Source organism: Vulpes lagopus, chromosome 15 (genome assembly GCF_018345385.1).
Source record: "Vulpes lagopus strain Blue_001 chromosome 15, ASM1834538v1, whole genome shotgun sequence".
Lineage (NCBI taxonomy): Eukaryota > Metazoa > Chordata > Mammalia > Carnivora > Canidae > Vulpes > Vulpes lagopus.
The window spans coordinates 33,975,259-33,989,198 of NC_054838.1; the positions used below are offsets into that span (position 1 = coordinate 33,975,259).

Here is a 13,940-nt window from a genome sequence, read left to right on the forward strand (position 1 = left end):
AGCCAAGACTTGAAGCTTGCCAAGTTTCAAAAGTGGTAGAAATAGGGCCTGAACAAACATCTGCTAAAAGATAACTTGAGTTTCTGTTCACATCTAGTCAGTTTGGGAAAGAGCATTCAAGGATCTTCCATGTATGCCTTCTGCAATGGGAATTCTCAACACAACTGAGATTGTGGATGAGTCATACACAGTTTTAAGGCCAACACTGATTTTCAGAAATCTGTATTAAATTTTTTCACAAACGATAACCAAACTTTTCCCTTGTATCCCAATATTCCAAATGTCCTGAATTAAATAAACCATAACCAAATGCAAGTATATAATCACTTACATAACACCATAACCATAACAGGTTGGGCTTTAAATTATTATTGTTATTTTTAAGAGTGTGAGTGCAGGGGGACAGGAAAGGGGAAGAGGGAAAGGAAGAGAGAGAGAGAATCCTAAATAGACTCCATGCCCAGTGTGGAGCCTGATGCAGGGCTCGGCTCATAACCCTGAGATCATGACCTGAGCTGAAATCAAGATTCAGATGCTTAACCAACTGAGTCATCTAGGCACCCCTGGGCTTTAAAATTTAGAATAAACTTTAATGCTGAAATTTAGGTCAGCTACATGATTATATGCATCATTATAAATATTGAATTACATCATAAATATTGAATTAATTTCTCTCCTTGGCAGTCTTTTTGCATTCAGTACACCCCCATCATAGTTTTGCTTTCCCATCCCAGAGGCCCACATTGATTACCATTTAGTGGTAGGTGGCTGTAGCTTATGTTTTCTCCTACATACCTCAGTCCCTTCCTCTCTTCTAGTGCTTCTTGGGATGCAGGTGGTTAGCTTATTGTTCAAATGAGAGTCAGGGCTGGGAAATAGGGCTCTAAATAATGCTGTTTTCTTTTAAGCACTAAAATCTCAAATATGAAGAAAGGAAAGCCCGCATCATTTGAGTATGCACAAAGTATTTGATGTTGTACTAAGTAAGCACTTTGCCTATATTAACTATACCTGCACAATGATCCAGGGCTTAAGATGGAGCTGGGCACATAGTAGGTGCTTAATGAATCTTTGTTGAATAAATGAATGAATGAACAAATACATGATTAAACCCTCAAGGAGCGTTCTTGACATGGATGTGAAAATTGAGACTCAAGAGTTAAGTGACTTAAAAAAAAAAAAAAAGAGTTAAGTGACTTGCCCTCAAACAGTTTTCAGCCAAAGTTATTTACCAGTTCTTGACTTTTTCACTTGGTAAGAATCTACATAAAGTTGAGCATCACCTTCTCTAATTATATTACTAAGTAGACTCCTTTGGCAGAAATAGATAATATTAAAGCCTACAGATCTTTACACCTAAGGAAATGGTAGACCACCTGTATAGAAAGACTGAATCAAAATGAGAAGTATTGCCTTACTTCTCTCACACTCAAGAGGCAAGCAATTAATTAGATTATTTAAGCAGAAATAATCCTCTCCACCCTAGCTTGGTCACTGACCAAAATACTGAAAATATAAACTGGATTGCAAAATCTGAGCAATCAATTCTGACAGCTAGCATCTCTAGGGAGAACCAAATGGTCATGCTTCAATGAGCCCAACTGTCTCCCTCTACCCTCTCACCCATTTCCCATCTGGCATTTTCAGGTTCTGGCCAAACACACAATGAGGTCAGGCTTGGAGCACTGGATGATGGGAGCATCATTTGATGCTGGGTGTTCCTGTCCCGGGGCTCTACAAGGGTGGAAATGACATCCATGTGACTGGCCACAGGCTCTCTGTTAAGGGTAGGTGAATAAACCTTAAGGCAATGCTAGCTACAAACTTGTCATCTGAGAACCCAGGTGGCCATCACTATGAAGCAATGAATAAAGACTTAGATTAAGACGCTGTGGAACAAATCATATTTTGGCCAGTCACAAAAACTACATCGTCTCAGGAAACAGTGATTCTGTACTATGAGCTCAGGTTTTGAAATCATGCAAATCTGGGTTTGAATCCTGCATCTGTCACTTACTAGCTCTGTGACTTAGGGTAGGTCATTCAGTCTCTTAGGATCTTATGATTTATGTTGGTGAACTTAGAGTAGTGACACAAAAGTCAAAAAGTCAAGGTGAATGTTAAATAAGATAATATGAAAAATGGTTTAGCACATTATCTGTGCTAACCATAGCACAGGAGTATTAAGAACTCCTAACAGACAATTCTAGCATAGTCTTGCTGTAGTGGAAAGTCATGTGGTCTTGCTATCAGAGAGACTTGGGTTCAGCCAGGGTGGGTGGTTGTGAATCCTTGGGCAAATTACTTGACATCTTGGACCTCAGTTTCCTCATGAGGCTTTTGTGAAGATGAAATGAAATTGTCTATTTGAAAGCACCTGACACAATACACAACTGGTTCTATGTCAGATGGAATTTGTGCCTATCTGCTGTCCTTTCACATTCCTTGACCCCTGCTATGGACTGAATGTATTGGTCCCAAGTTTCTGTGTTGAAGCTCTAATCCCCAATGTGATGGTATCTGGAGGTGGGGACTTTGGGAGAATGAGGTGAGGAGGGTGGAGCCCTCATGAATGGGATTAGTGCCCTTATAAGAAGAGAGAAATGATCTTCCTGTTAGCCATGTGAGGGTACAGCAAGAAGGCTATCCACAAACCAGGAAGAGGGCCCTCACTGGGAACCCAAATAGCCAGTGCTTTGAAATTTGAAATTTGAAATTGGACTCTCTAGCCTTCAGATCTGTGAGAAATGAATGTCTATTGTTTAAATCACCCAGTCTATTGCATTTTGTTAGGGCAGCCCAAGTTGATTAGGATAGCACCTCTAGTTACAAAGAGCCCTCATTAACCTAATCACAGTGTAGCTGTGTCTTAGGCGCATGTTTAGTCCCACAAAAATGTGACTCCAGTTGGGCTCCAGTGACCCAATGAAAGTGCCTGGCACACAGACACTGCTCAAAAAATGCTTGCTAAATTAAATTTTGTTAAGTCTTATTCTTGTAACTTTAGGAGGAAGGACTGCATATACATTGAGAATACCAATTTTGTTGGAGTGGCTGGTGACTCAGTTGGTTAAGCATCCAACTCTTGATTTTGGCTCAGGTCATGATCTCAGAGTCATGCAATGGAGTCTCGTGTTGGGCTCTGTGCTAGGTGTGGAGCCTGGGTAAGATTCTCTCTCTCCCTCTTTCTGTGTGCCCCACCCTCCTTTAAAATAAAAAAAAAAAAAAAACAGCATCAATTCTGTAGCCTGAATTCAAATCCCAGTTCTGCCACTTAGTAGTTGGGCAATTTCTGGCCAAGTTAATTAACCTCTCTAGCCTCAATCTCCTGAAATGTAAAATGGGCATAATTATAATATCTCATAGGCTTTAATGAGGTTTAAATAAGTACATTGTAAAGGGCTTAGAACAGCATCTAGCATGTTCTAGGAATGTTTTGTTAAATAAAATTTCTTCATTATCTTCAAAAAAGGATAGAAATAATTTTCACACTCTCCATCATGGTTTTGTTGGGATGATTAAATGGAATCAATAGAGAAACATATTTGTAAAGGGTAAAGTCATGCCCTTATGTTACTCAGTTTGAGATTTTCCCAGACCAGCTCCACTCACTGAACTATACTCAGAAAAGAGGCTAGCAAGGAATTAAAGATTGAAAAAATTTAACCCCAATATAATAGTAAACCATGTTTTACCAGCTCCCACTTATTCTGAGCTGTAGTTGTAAGATGCTAAATGTAGTGTGAAATGAGGAAGCCTTGCATAAGAATTCTTTGTGGGGTAGGAATATAAATGATTTTTGTTTCTTTTTTATACTTCTAAAAAATTTCTCACTTTCTTATAATGAAATGTGTTACTTTTATAAACATATAAAACAATAATGATAGCATTTCCTGAAAGGATTAAAATCCTAAGGGAAAAAGTTGCCAGAAATTCATTTATAGCCATAAACTCATTCTCTCTCTCTCTCTCTCTCTCTCTCTCTCTCTCTCTCTCACACACACACACACACACACACACACACACACAGGGGAAAGCTACTATAACATTCATGAGATAGAATGCAAATAAATATCAACATTAAAGTCACTAGACAAACCTATTTTTCAGGCTAGCTGTAGTATGGTTGTTAAGATGGTTTTTATCCAAAATAGGAAAGAGACCACTTAAGAACGACCACCAGCAGGTGGAAAATTGTCTCAAGAGGAATAGCATTGAGAATGTTCCTTGGGGGGAAAAATAAAGTATCATTGAACAAATGAAGGGCTATTGACAAGACTGGTTAGAATCACAGAACCTCTGGGTTGGAAAGGGTCTGAAAAATTGTATAGTTTAACTCTCTATCCAAAGCTTGAATCCCTTTTATTATATTTCCTGACACCAGACCTTCTATTATCAGAATCACCTGGAGGGATTTATAAACAGATACAGATTTCCAAGACCAACTCCAGATGGACTGCACTAGAATATTTGTGTGTGTATGTACGTGTGTGCACGTGTGTGTACACACACATACATACATGCACACACAGAGGAGAGAGTCAGAGAAGGAGGAAGAGGGCACTTCTGTTTTTATAATGCTCCCTTGGTATGAAAACCACTATTGTGGTTCACTATCTTCCCACGTAATCCATATCATTTCTACACAGCTCTGACTAGTAAAACAATTTCTTTAAAATGAGCTGAAATCTATTCCCACATAGCTTTTTTTCCTCTATTCCATTTCTATCCTTGGGGCCATATTCAGTAGGACAGCTCTTTCTTCTATAGAGCAGCAGCTCAGAGAGCTCTGATGAATTAAATCGAAGCAAACCAAAATGCACGTTGCCTTGACTTTTTTTTTTTAAGTAAATGGAAATGGAAAAACAGAATACAAACTAGTACTGAGAGACACTGCTTTGAATATACATCCTTTGAGAAAACCCTATAAGCCATAGCACAAACTTAGAATGTCCACTCAAAACAATTTCAGCCAACTATTCTGGAGCCCAGAGGTTTAATGAAAGTGACCCAGAGAACTGTCCGGTGGTAGGAGACTCCCAGACAGGGGTACGGGAGGCAGGGAGGTTCTCTGGAGTTTCAGTGGCTTCTTCATGGCTCTTCCCCACTAACCATGATGGAGCAGCTGTGTGACAGTCAGCCTGCTGTCGTCTTCCCACATTTTTGCCCCGGGCTGTATGGCCAAAGACAGAGAAGGATGGGAGACCAGTCTTCTCTGGGGTGCCAGCACTCCACAGAGTCATTCTTGGGCATAACTGACCTCTTCCTACTATGGTGTAGGCTAGCTCACCTGCTGGGTTGCTTTGAGCAGCACTAGGGTGCTTAACTTCACTGAGGACTCTCTATAGAGGCTTTTGGGGTATTTGGATATGAGGAAGAAAGCCCTTGAGAAACCTGCAGTTTGAGAAAAGTTGATGACTGCCTTGAGGAAACATTATTCCTGGCTTTAATTTCAGAACCATATCTCTTTACTGGGTTACAGACAAATTTATTTCATGGACAATATCTTGGTGCCAAAAAGAGATTCACGGGTAGAAAAGTTCCTCCCTGGTCATGATGACTAGAAGCTGCTGGGTCCCATGAGGGAGTTGGCTGTTTCAAAGTTATTTCTGCCTTGTGAAAGCATAGCTGAAGAAATGTTTAGAAGAGAAAGAGCACAGTAGTCTTGACTCCAGAAACACATATAGAACTAAATATCTGATCGAGTGAAGGTGGGAGTTGCGGGGTGGGTAGGGAACAGGAGTAATGGAAACAGTAAAATACAATTATAAACCCCATCTTAGACCTCACCAGATTATTTGACAGCTCATATCCCAAGCATCTGAATTTGTATGAAGGTTTTTAGGTTTTTCCCCCGTCAATATTTGAACATAATACATAGAAAGGAACTTTGCTTCATAAATTATACTTTATTTGGCTTTCACCTGACCTTTCTGTAAAGTTGTCTTGCAAATCTGAACCTCTGGAGTAACACCTGAGTGTGTAAGTCAGCATATGTGCTTAGATAATCTTGAACATGTGGATGCTGGTATACATTTTAGGAAGGCGGTGTAAGCAGATTTCCTTTCTTTCTTTATGCCTTATCACAGTCATCAGTTTTGGCAAAACCCTAATATGAGAAGAGTGAGAATATTTAACTCATGTCACCTGTCACCACTGACAATTTTCCTGCAGATTGACTATCCTACTCAAATGGTTATTTTGCGAACAGTTTGTCATATCTTCATCTCCCTCATATCCACTCCCTAGATAGCTAAAAAGCAAGCACTATGAAATAGAAAAAGCATTTTTACCTCCGTTTGCTGGGGATGACCCCCATCTCCTCACTGTCCCCCTCCAGCGTGACTCTCCTGGCTTGCCACCACTCATCATCAGAGGCGTTGATAACATGGAGAATATCTCCATACTTAAAACTAAGTCCTTGACTTGGCAGCCCACTGTCCTTGCTCTTGTCATAGTCAAACATGGCTCTGTAGAAACGACAAGAGAGAACATCGTTAGGAACCTCTGCAGCACAGATTTGAAATTCACCATTTTGATTACCCACTCTTGCCCTGAGGATCCTTCATCCGTTTAATACCAGCTCCCAGAACTGACTCCCAGGATTGCAGTCCACATTCCTACTATGGCAGTCACAAATCAGCATTGGTTCCTGCCTCTCTGTGGAGGCTGCAGGGGCAGCCTCTGGACCCCTAAAACTGGGGTACTGCTTCTTTTCTTGGAGATCACCATATGTGGCAAGGTGATAATGGGAGATGTGGCAAAGGCAGTTTGGTCTGAGATTTTGTTTCCCTCCTACTACAATCAAATTTTAAAAGTTACTAAAAAGAAGGAAATAATGAAGAATAACATGGCCATCTTTCCGAATGGAGCATTTTGTGTTATGAACAAATCCTCTCAGATGTATCAGTCTGTACAACTCTTTCCTTTGTGACTGGGAAAAATGGTAATAACTTAAATGCTATCCACAGGGAACTGTCCTGTTTCCACTCACTGGACTATGGGACCATTACTGAGGTTGACACTACGTTGTATGTCTGAAACTAATAGAACACTGTATTATACTGTATTATATAATTATAAATTAATTATACTAGAACTCAATTAAAAAAACAAAATGCTAATTAAAACCACAAAAACATAAATAAAAATAAAATAAATTGAAAGGTTGCAGAGGTTAGTCTAATGACACGAGTAAGTGCTCAAAATGTAATCATGAAAAAATGCGATTACACCTACGTTTATGTGTGTATTTATAGATAGATCAAAATTATATGGATAAGACGAATCTTTTCGCTTCCAGAGAATGAATGCTAAGCCTACTTCAGCATTGCACTCATCACTCTGAATTGTAATGCTGGCTTTACGTACCATGTTTCCCTCCTTAAAGAGCACATGCTGAGCCCTTGCTAAGCCTAACACACTGTAACATGTATGAATTGGTGGAGTGAGGGAATCGCAAACAAAAGTGAAATAAATGATGCCCAAGACCTTAGTAGGTAGGTGTTGCCTTAAGCAACTGACAATTTGTCTCAAAATCTTCTATTGCCTGGCTCCTCCTGTGTCGCTCACACACCACCACGTACGGCATACGATTTCTCAGGAGAAGCAGGTTTTGCCATCTCCCTGCTTATTCCCTTTTGATTCCATTCTGACAGTTTCCTTAGAATGTAGTAACTACTATGCAAGCAAAACTAGATAGATCTGGGGAAAAGATTTTTCTAAGATCACTGAAGACCAAATACGGTTCTTTTCCTTTCTTCTTTTTTATTTTTTCCTCATGAAAGAAATGTCACATCTGCTGTCATGGCAACCAAAAAGAGCTGAAGACAGCATGTAGAGTTCTCAAATATTGTAGGAAAATTTGAATTACTTGCAACACAGCTCCTTCTTCCATTAACTCTGTCCCTAAGTAATGGAATTGGGGGAGAGTTTCTTGGTCTAAGCTCCCAGAATGACTCACTTCCACCTCTACCATCTGCATCTTCCCTAAGGAAGACTTTGGCAAAGCTCCACCCAGGCAAAAAGGGGCTGAGAGGGGGCAGAGGCCCACTTCTAACGCTGTTACTGCTCTGGCTGGGTGATGTGACATAAATTAATTAGCACTCCAGAGCCATGGGTTTTTGTAATGCAAAATTAGTCCAATAACTACGTTCACACGGAGCTGCTGTGGACATTAATAAGACATGTGAGGCACCCAGCTCATGATCGGGGCCGTGTAGCAACTGGAGCATAGTGGTTAAGTATATAGACTCCTGGGTCACACTGTTAGGGTCATTTCCTGGTTCTACTACTTCTTGGCCAGTCATATAGCTGGTTATCCATGCAAGCTACTTTAACTTTCTTAGGCCTCAGATTCCTCACATAACAACAATGATAATAGTACCCCCAATATGAAATTGTTGTATGGATGAAATGTTATATATGGTAAAACATATAAAATTAAGCATGTACAACAATGCCCAGCACATAGTGACAATCAATAAGTATGAATTATCATTATTATCTTGCCTTTCCCCTGTGAGTGGATATTCTTAAAAATCTTTTCTATAAATTCTACTCTGTGCAAAAAAGAGTTAACATAGCAAGCTTGAGATTTCTATCCTTAAAAAGACCAGTCTGCAAGGGTGGCTCTTAGCTGAGATTTGGGAAATTAGATTTTGGGAAGCTTCTCACTATTTCCTATTAAGAATGGCTCACCACACATAAACTGTTTGTATAAACAACATTCAAACTGAACATTTACTATTCTTCTTCTTCTTTTTTTTAAGATTTTATTTATTTATTCGAGAGAGAGAGAGAGAGAGAGAGGCAGAGACACAGGCAGAGGGAGAAGCAGGCTCCATGCAGGGAGCCCGATGCGGGACTCCATCCTGGGACTCCAGGATCACGCACTGGGCTGAAGGCGGTGCTAATCTGCTGAGCCACTGGGGCTGCCCATCATTTACTTTTCTTCTTTGAGTCTGGAATTGTGGTACAGGCCAGGCAGAAGGTGACTACATGATCAGCCCCCAGTAAAAACCCTGGACCCTAATGGGGTCCAGCTGATTTTATGGAGAGGGCAATGGGGAGCCTTGGGCAGAATGAGAGCAGAGCTGGGGCAGGAATTACAGGAATGGCACCTCAGGCTTCCCCAAAAATAGGCTGGCATCACCCAACTCCCATGAGACAGATAAGGATACTCGAGGCTCGCAGGGCCCAAGGATTGCCTCAAGGTCACATGGGTGGCAGAAGTCAAGGTGGGGCAGCCTGGAGCAGGTGCAAGATCCTTCTACAAGCTGGGTGAGTTCTCAGTGGGGGAGTCAGGGTGAGGTGACTGGGTCACCCTGAACCCTTCCCTTGTAGACAACATTTTACACCTGGTGTCACAATTTGTTGCTGGAGGAATTAAGCATGTCCCATGTGACTCCACTAGGAGAAGACTCTTGGAGGCTTTTGCCCAGTTTCTTCTAGATTTTGTCCCCAGTTCCTTTCCCTTTGCTAATTTTGCTTTGTGTCCTCTTGCTATAATAAGTCATAGTCCTGAGTATGACTATGCTGAGTCCTGTGAGGTCTGCTAGTGAATCATTGACCCTGGGAGCTGTCCTGAGGGTCTATAGATTGCAAATCATTTTCACTTACACTACCTCATTTGTGACTCAATGCATTCCGACAAAGAAGGTATGATGGATATAGTACTATATCCCCTTTTTATAGATGAGGGAGAGTCTAGCTTCGGCAACCTCAGGCTGGAGCTTGAGTCTTCTGATCTGGAGTCTTAGTGCAATGCTCTTCATTTTCTTCTTCACCAGGCCTCCCATTCCGACCTCAGTCTGAGAGGTGGTGACAAGGTAGCAAGGATGATGACCATGATGGCTACCACTACTTATGCTCACATTAGATAGCTTGGTATTTTGTATTCGCTGTCTTATTTGACATCATAAGAACTTGAAGGTAAAAATTAATATCCTCATTTTACAGATGAGGGAAGGAAGCTCAGGACACTAAGGCACCTGCCCTAGGTCACATGTACGCATGTGGTGGAGACTATATCTAGAATATGGTATGTCTGCCTCCTAAATCCACATTCTTGGACATTCCATTGTAAGGCTCAGTTTTTCAGCCTGTTGTCCTCTGGTGGTGCTCACAATTTGGCAGTACCAGGAACTCTTAATCTCTCTTCAAGGCTGACCACTTCCCTGACCCCCTGCTCCCAAATCCCCAAAGCTCTTTTACTGCCCAGTTCTTGTCCTAGTATTTTTTATCCTAAGAGTCTTTGAACTTCTGGTTTAGCTCCAGGCCTCCTTCTGTATATAAAGTGTGGGGAGTGGAGGGAGAAAAGCCCTCAGGAGAGCTGGCATGTGGTCACCAAGAAGGCAGGCTCTAGGGTTGGACTGCCTAGGTTTGCAGCTTTTTAACCATGTGATTTTAAGCAAGTTCCTTAGCTTCTCTGGGCTTCAGGTTTCCTTAATTATAAAGCTGGTATATAATCACACCAGTTACTTCAAAGAGTTGTGAGGATTCAATGAAATAGTAAACGGAAAGTACTGCAACACCAGCCTGGCACATTTTGTGAGGCTATGCTCAAAAAATGGCAGCTACTCTTACTATTACAATTGTTTTTCTGAAAAATGTGCTGGCCTTGAATCAGGGGATCTGAGTCCCAACTATGCCACTTAGTAGCTGTCTTGTGGACTGTGTATAAAGACATCTAAAACACTTCTCTACCCTCAGGCCACAGTACAGCACGGGGCACATAGAAGATCCTCAATATGGGTCTGTGGAAATGTTTCAGATAAACTTTAAAAGCCCTGCTTCTCTCAAGCCTGTGTCCTCATGTGTAAGGGAGGGGAGTAGAGACTGTTTCTAGTGGTCCCTACCTGGCTAGACATTCAATCTACTGTGCTCCATTCTAGTCCCAAGAATCTCTGAGGGAAGGTTTCCCCCTTCTGTCTTCAGTGATAGGTGTCCCTGGAGAAGGGATTCAGTAACACGCTCTTCCCCAGTTTCATTCATCTTGGACAATCTGCCCCTCTAGGATTACTGATTTCAGACTTGTCAGGTCCCTGAGAAGAAGCAGCTGATACATTTCAGCAGCTTCTGGCTCCTTTGGCTATTAATGGATCTTCATGTCTGGGAAAAATGCTACAGTGCCCCATCACCTAATTTAAAAAGCGATAAGCTGTTTTTAATTTGCTTTATGTGCTAATTCATCACAGCAACTTTTATAAAATGCCATTAAGACTCACACTTCATACCCAGGGTGCTTTTAACAAGTCCATTAGACAAGTGGTATTAGAGAGGAATAATGCAACGTGTCTCCCATCCCTCCTGCCCCTCCTGCATTTATTTCACCATGTCATGGCCCTTTGCCAACTGGGGAAGTCTAGGAAGGTGAGTGAAGCAGTTGCTCATCCTCATGGTTGTGCAGCATGACTGGGAGACACCTGAGCACCTGATGAAAATTGTGCTTATTAAGTGCCCCATAACATGCAAAAGACTTTGTATTTATCATCTCACTCAATGTATTGGGCGGGCAAGGCAGCATGTGGGTCATTTGCCAAACTTTGGAGAGAGAAGAGGCCTGGGTTTATGTTTCAACTCTGCCATTCCTAGTTGTGAATTTGGGGCATGTTACCTAACCTCCTTGAGGATCTATTCACCATAGATGACCATTCCCTCAACTACAAAATGCCAAGAATGATGGCATTAATCAAGAGATTGTTACGAAGATACCACAATAGGGTGATGCATGTGAAATGCCCAACATCTACAGAAAAAGAATTCCACTTTGGGGATCCCTGGGTGGCGCAGCGGTTTGGCGCCTGCCTTTGGCCCAGGGCGTGATCCTGGAGACCCGGGATCGAATCCCACATCAGGCTCCCGGTGCATGGAGCCTGCTTCTCCCTCTGCCTGTGTCTCTGCCTCTCTCTCTCTCTCTGTGACTATCATAAATAAATAAAAAATTAAAAAAAAAAAAAAAAGAATTCCACTTTGTTATGATTTCTGACAACAATCTTGCCATGTAAACATTTTTTATCTCGTAAAGGAAATGAGACCCAAAGAACTGAAGTGAAAGAAAACTAATAAGAAGCAGAAGCACGATTCAAATATAGATAGATGTGTCTGAATCAAAAGCCCATGGTCCTGGCTGAAGAATTCAGCTTACTATTCCTGACAAGGAATGTTGTGTTTAGACCTCATCTCCAGAGATTCCATGACTTGGTGATCACATTTATAATGACACCATGGACTGGATGTCAGGAGAGAGGCATGAGTAGCTTACAGGGTGCACATACAGTTCTCACAACTGCCCCACAATACCTGGATTAGCCTTATAATGCAGTTGAGGAAATCCAGACTTGCATAACTTGAACAACATGTCCAGTGGCACAGCAGCTATCACGTGATATGGCAAGACTGAATGCGAGACCTGTCTGTCTCCAAGGCCTGTGGACTTTCTTCACCAACCCCTGTGTTGTTTTTACATGCAACCGTCTCCAATCAAAACCACCCACATTTTCTATTAGGCTTAGACTTTAGTAGTATTTAATAATCGTGGACCACATGTTTTCTGTGTTGGTCAGAGGATGGAGTTCTGGCTATATCACTTTAGGGCTGGTATAGCAGAGAATCACAAGAGTGAAGAGAACCCCCAGGACTATGCCAGTAAGGACTGGAAAAATTACTTGATATGTCTTATGGTTACAGAAGATATGGTAGGGAAAAAAAATTCCCTAACCCCTTCTCTATGAGAATGCCTACACCTTAATTTCCAGGACCTGAGAATATGTTACCTTCTATGGCAAAAGGGACTTGTAGATGTGATCAAAATAAAAGATCTTAATATGGGGAGAGTATCCTTGACTGATTGGGTCCAATTCAATTACATGAGGCCTTAAAAGTGGAAGAGAAGGCAGAAAAATAGATCAGAGAGATGTGACATGAGAAGTACATGGCGGCCATTGCTGGATTTGAAGACAGAGGAAGGTAATTTGTCATAGCAGCAATAGAAAACTAATAACAGAGGACAAGAAAGAGGATAATTTCATAGAGGGCAGGTAGAAGGCAAAGGTCACTAGTTTGATGATCCTGTCAAAGATTCTTTGGAACAAGAATAAATACTCAGAATAATAACGGCCTATTATTGGCTGGCCATGTGCAAAGTTCCTTTGTTTTACATAATTTCATCTTATTGAATCCATGTAAATAGCTTGTCATGGAAGTATGATTATTTCTACTTTGCAGTTAAAAAACTTAAGACTTTAAGTTCTTACACTTACAATTTATCCAGTTCTAACAAAAACCCTATTAGATAAATATTATTTGTCCTATGTTGAAATAGGAAACTGAGGCACAGAAGAAGCAGCCTTTTCCTTCTCTGCAATTGTAAAGCATTGTGTTTACACCTTTCCTGGGAAGCCTATAATGTCAGATCTTGAATGGGAATGTGTCTCACTTCCTCTACTGGTTAGAAGCTACTGAAGGTCAGGGACTCCCAGGTCCAGCCTCAGTACAGTCCTTGCAGAAGCTTTATAAATGAACCAATGAACCAGCAGATTACTCCCCTCTGTCCGGTGAACTTCTTTGGGCTGGGGAAGCCTTTGTTTCCATGACAACTTTAAGATCCATGCAGCAGAGTGTTTTGACTCAATTTCCTTAGTCTCTTGAGTTGAGGCTTCTGCTTGATTAGAGGAGACCTGGTTTTCACCTCTCTATGCAGCAGGAGAGAGAAGAGCAGCAGAAGGTAAAATCTCCTCTCTGCTCCATGCCACTATACCCGGCTTACATGGTTGTGTTCCATTGCTAAGGTGTGCAACTCAGGATAGTACAAAAAATGTAGATATTGAAGTGAAGAGTTATATTCGAGTACACCTCCTTCTAGTTGAGTGTCAAAGAGATTGGTCCACAACCAATCTGAGTCTTTATCAAAGAATGGGCTTAATCATTCCTAGGTCTCA

At 41.3% G+C, this 13,940-nt stretch overlaps 1 protein-coding gene and 1 long non-coding RNA gene across 24 annotated transcripts in view; one reads left to right on the forward strand and one right to left on the reverse strand.

Annotated features, from left to right (window-relative positions):
* Nucleotides 1–13,940, reverse strand: part of DLG2 (discs large MAGUK scaffold protein 2) — a 1,981,735-nt gene that overhangs the window by 63,933 nt on the left and 1,903,862 nt on the right. For all 22 annotated transcript variants that reach the window (XM_041730223.1, XM_041730222.1, XM_041730221.1 and 19 more), the window contains one exon: nt 6,294–6,470. In XM_041730223.1, the coding sequence (XP_041586157.1) occupies nt 6,294–6,470 (177 nt within the window). The remainder of the gene's footprint in view (nt 1–6,293; nt 6,471–13,940) is intronic.
* The window catches only part of LOC121476321, a 100,008-nt gene that overhangs the window by 32,242 nt on the left and 53,826 nt on the right, over nt 1–13,940 (forward strand). The gene's annotated exons all lie outside the window — the stretch shown is intronic.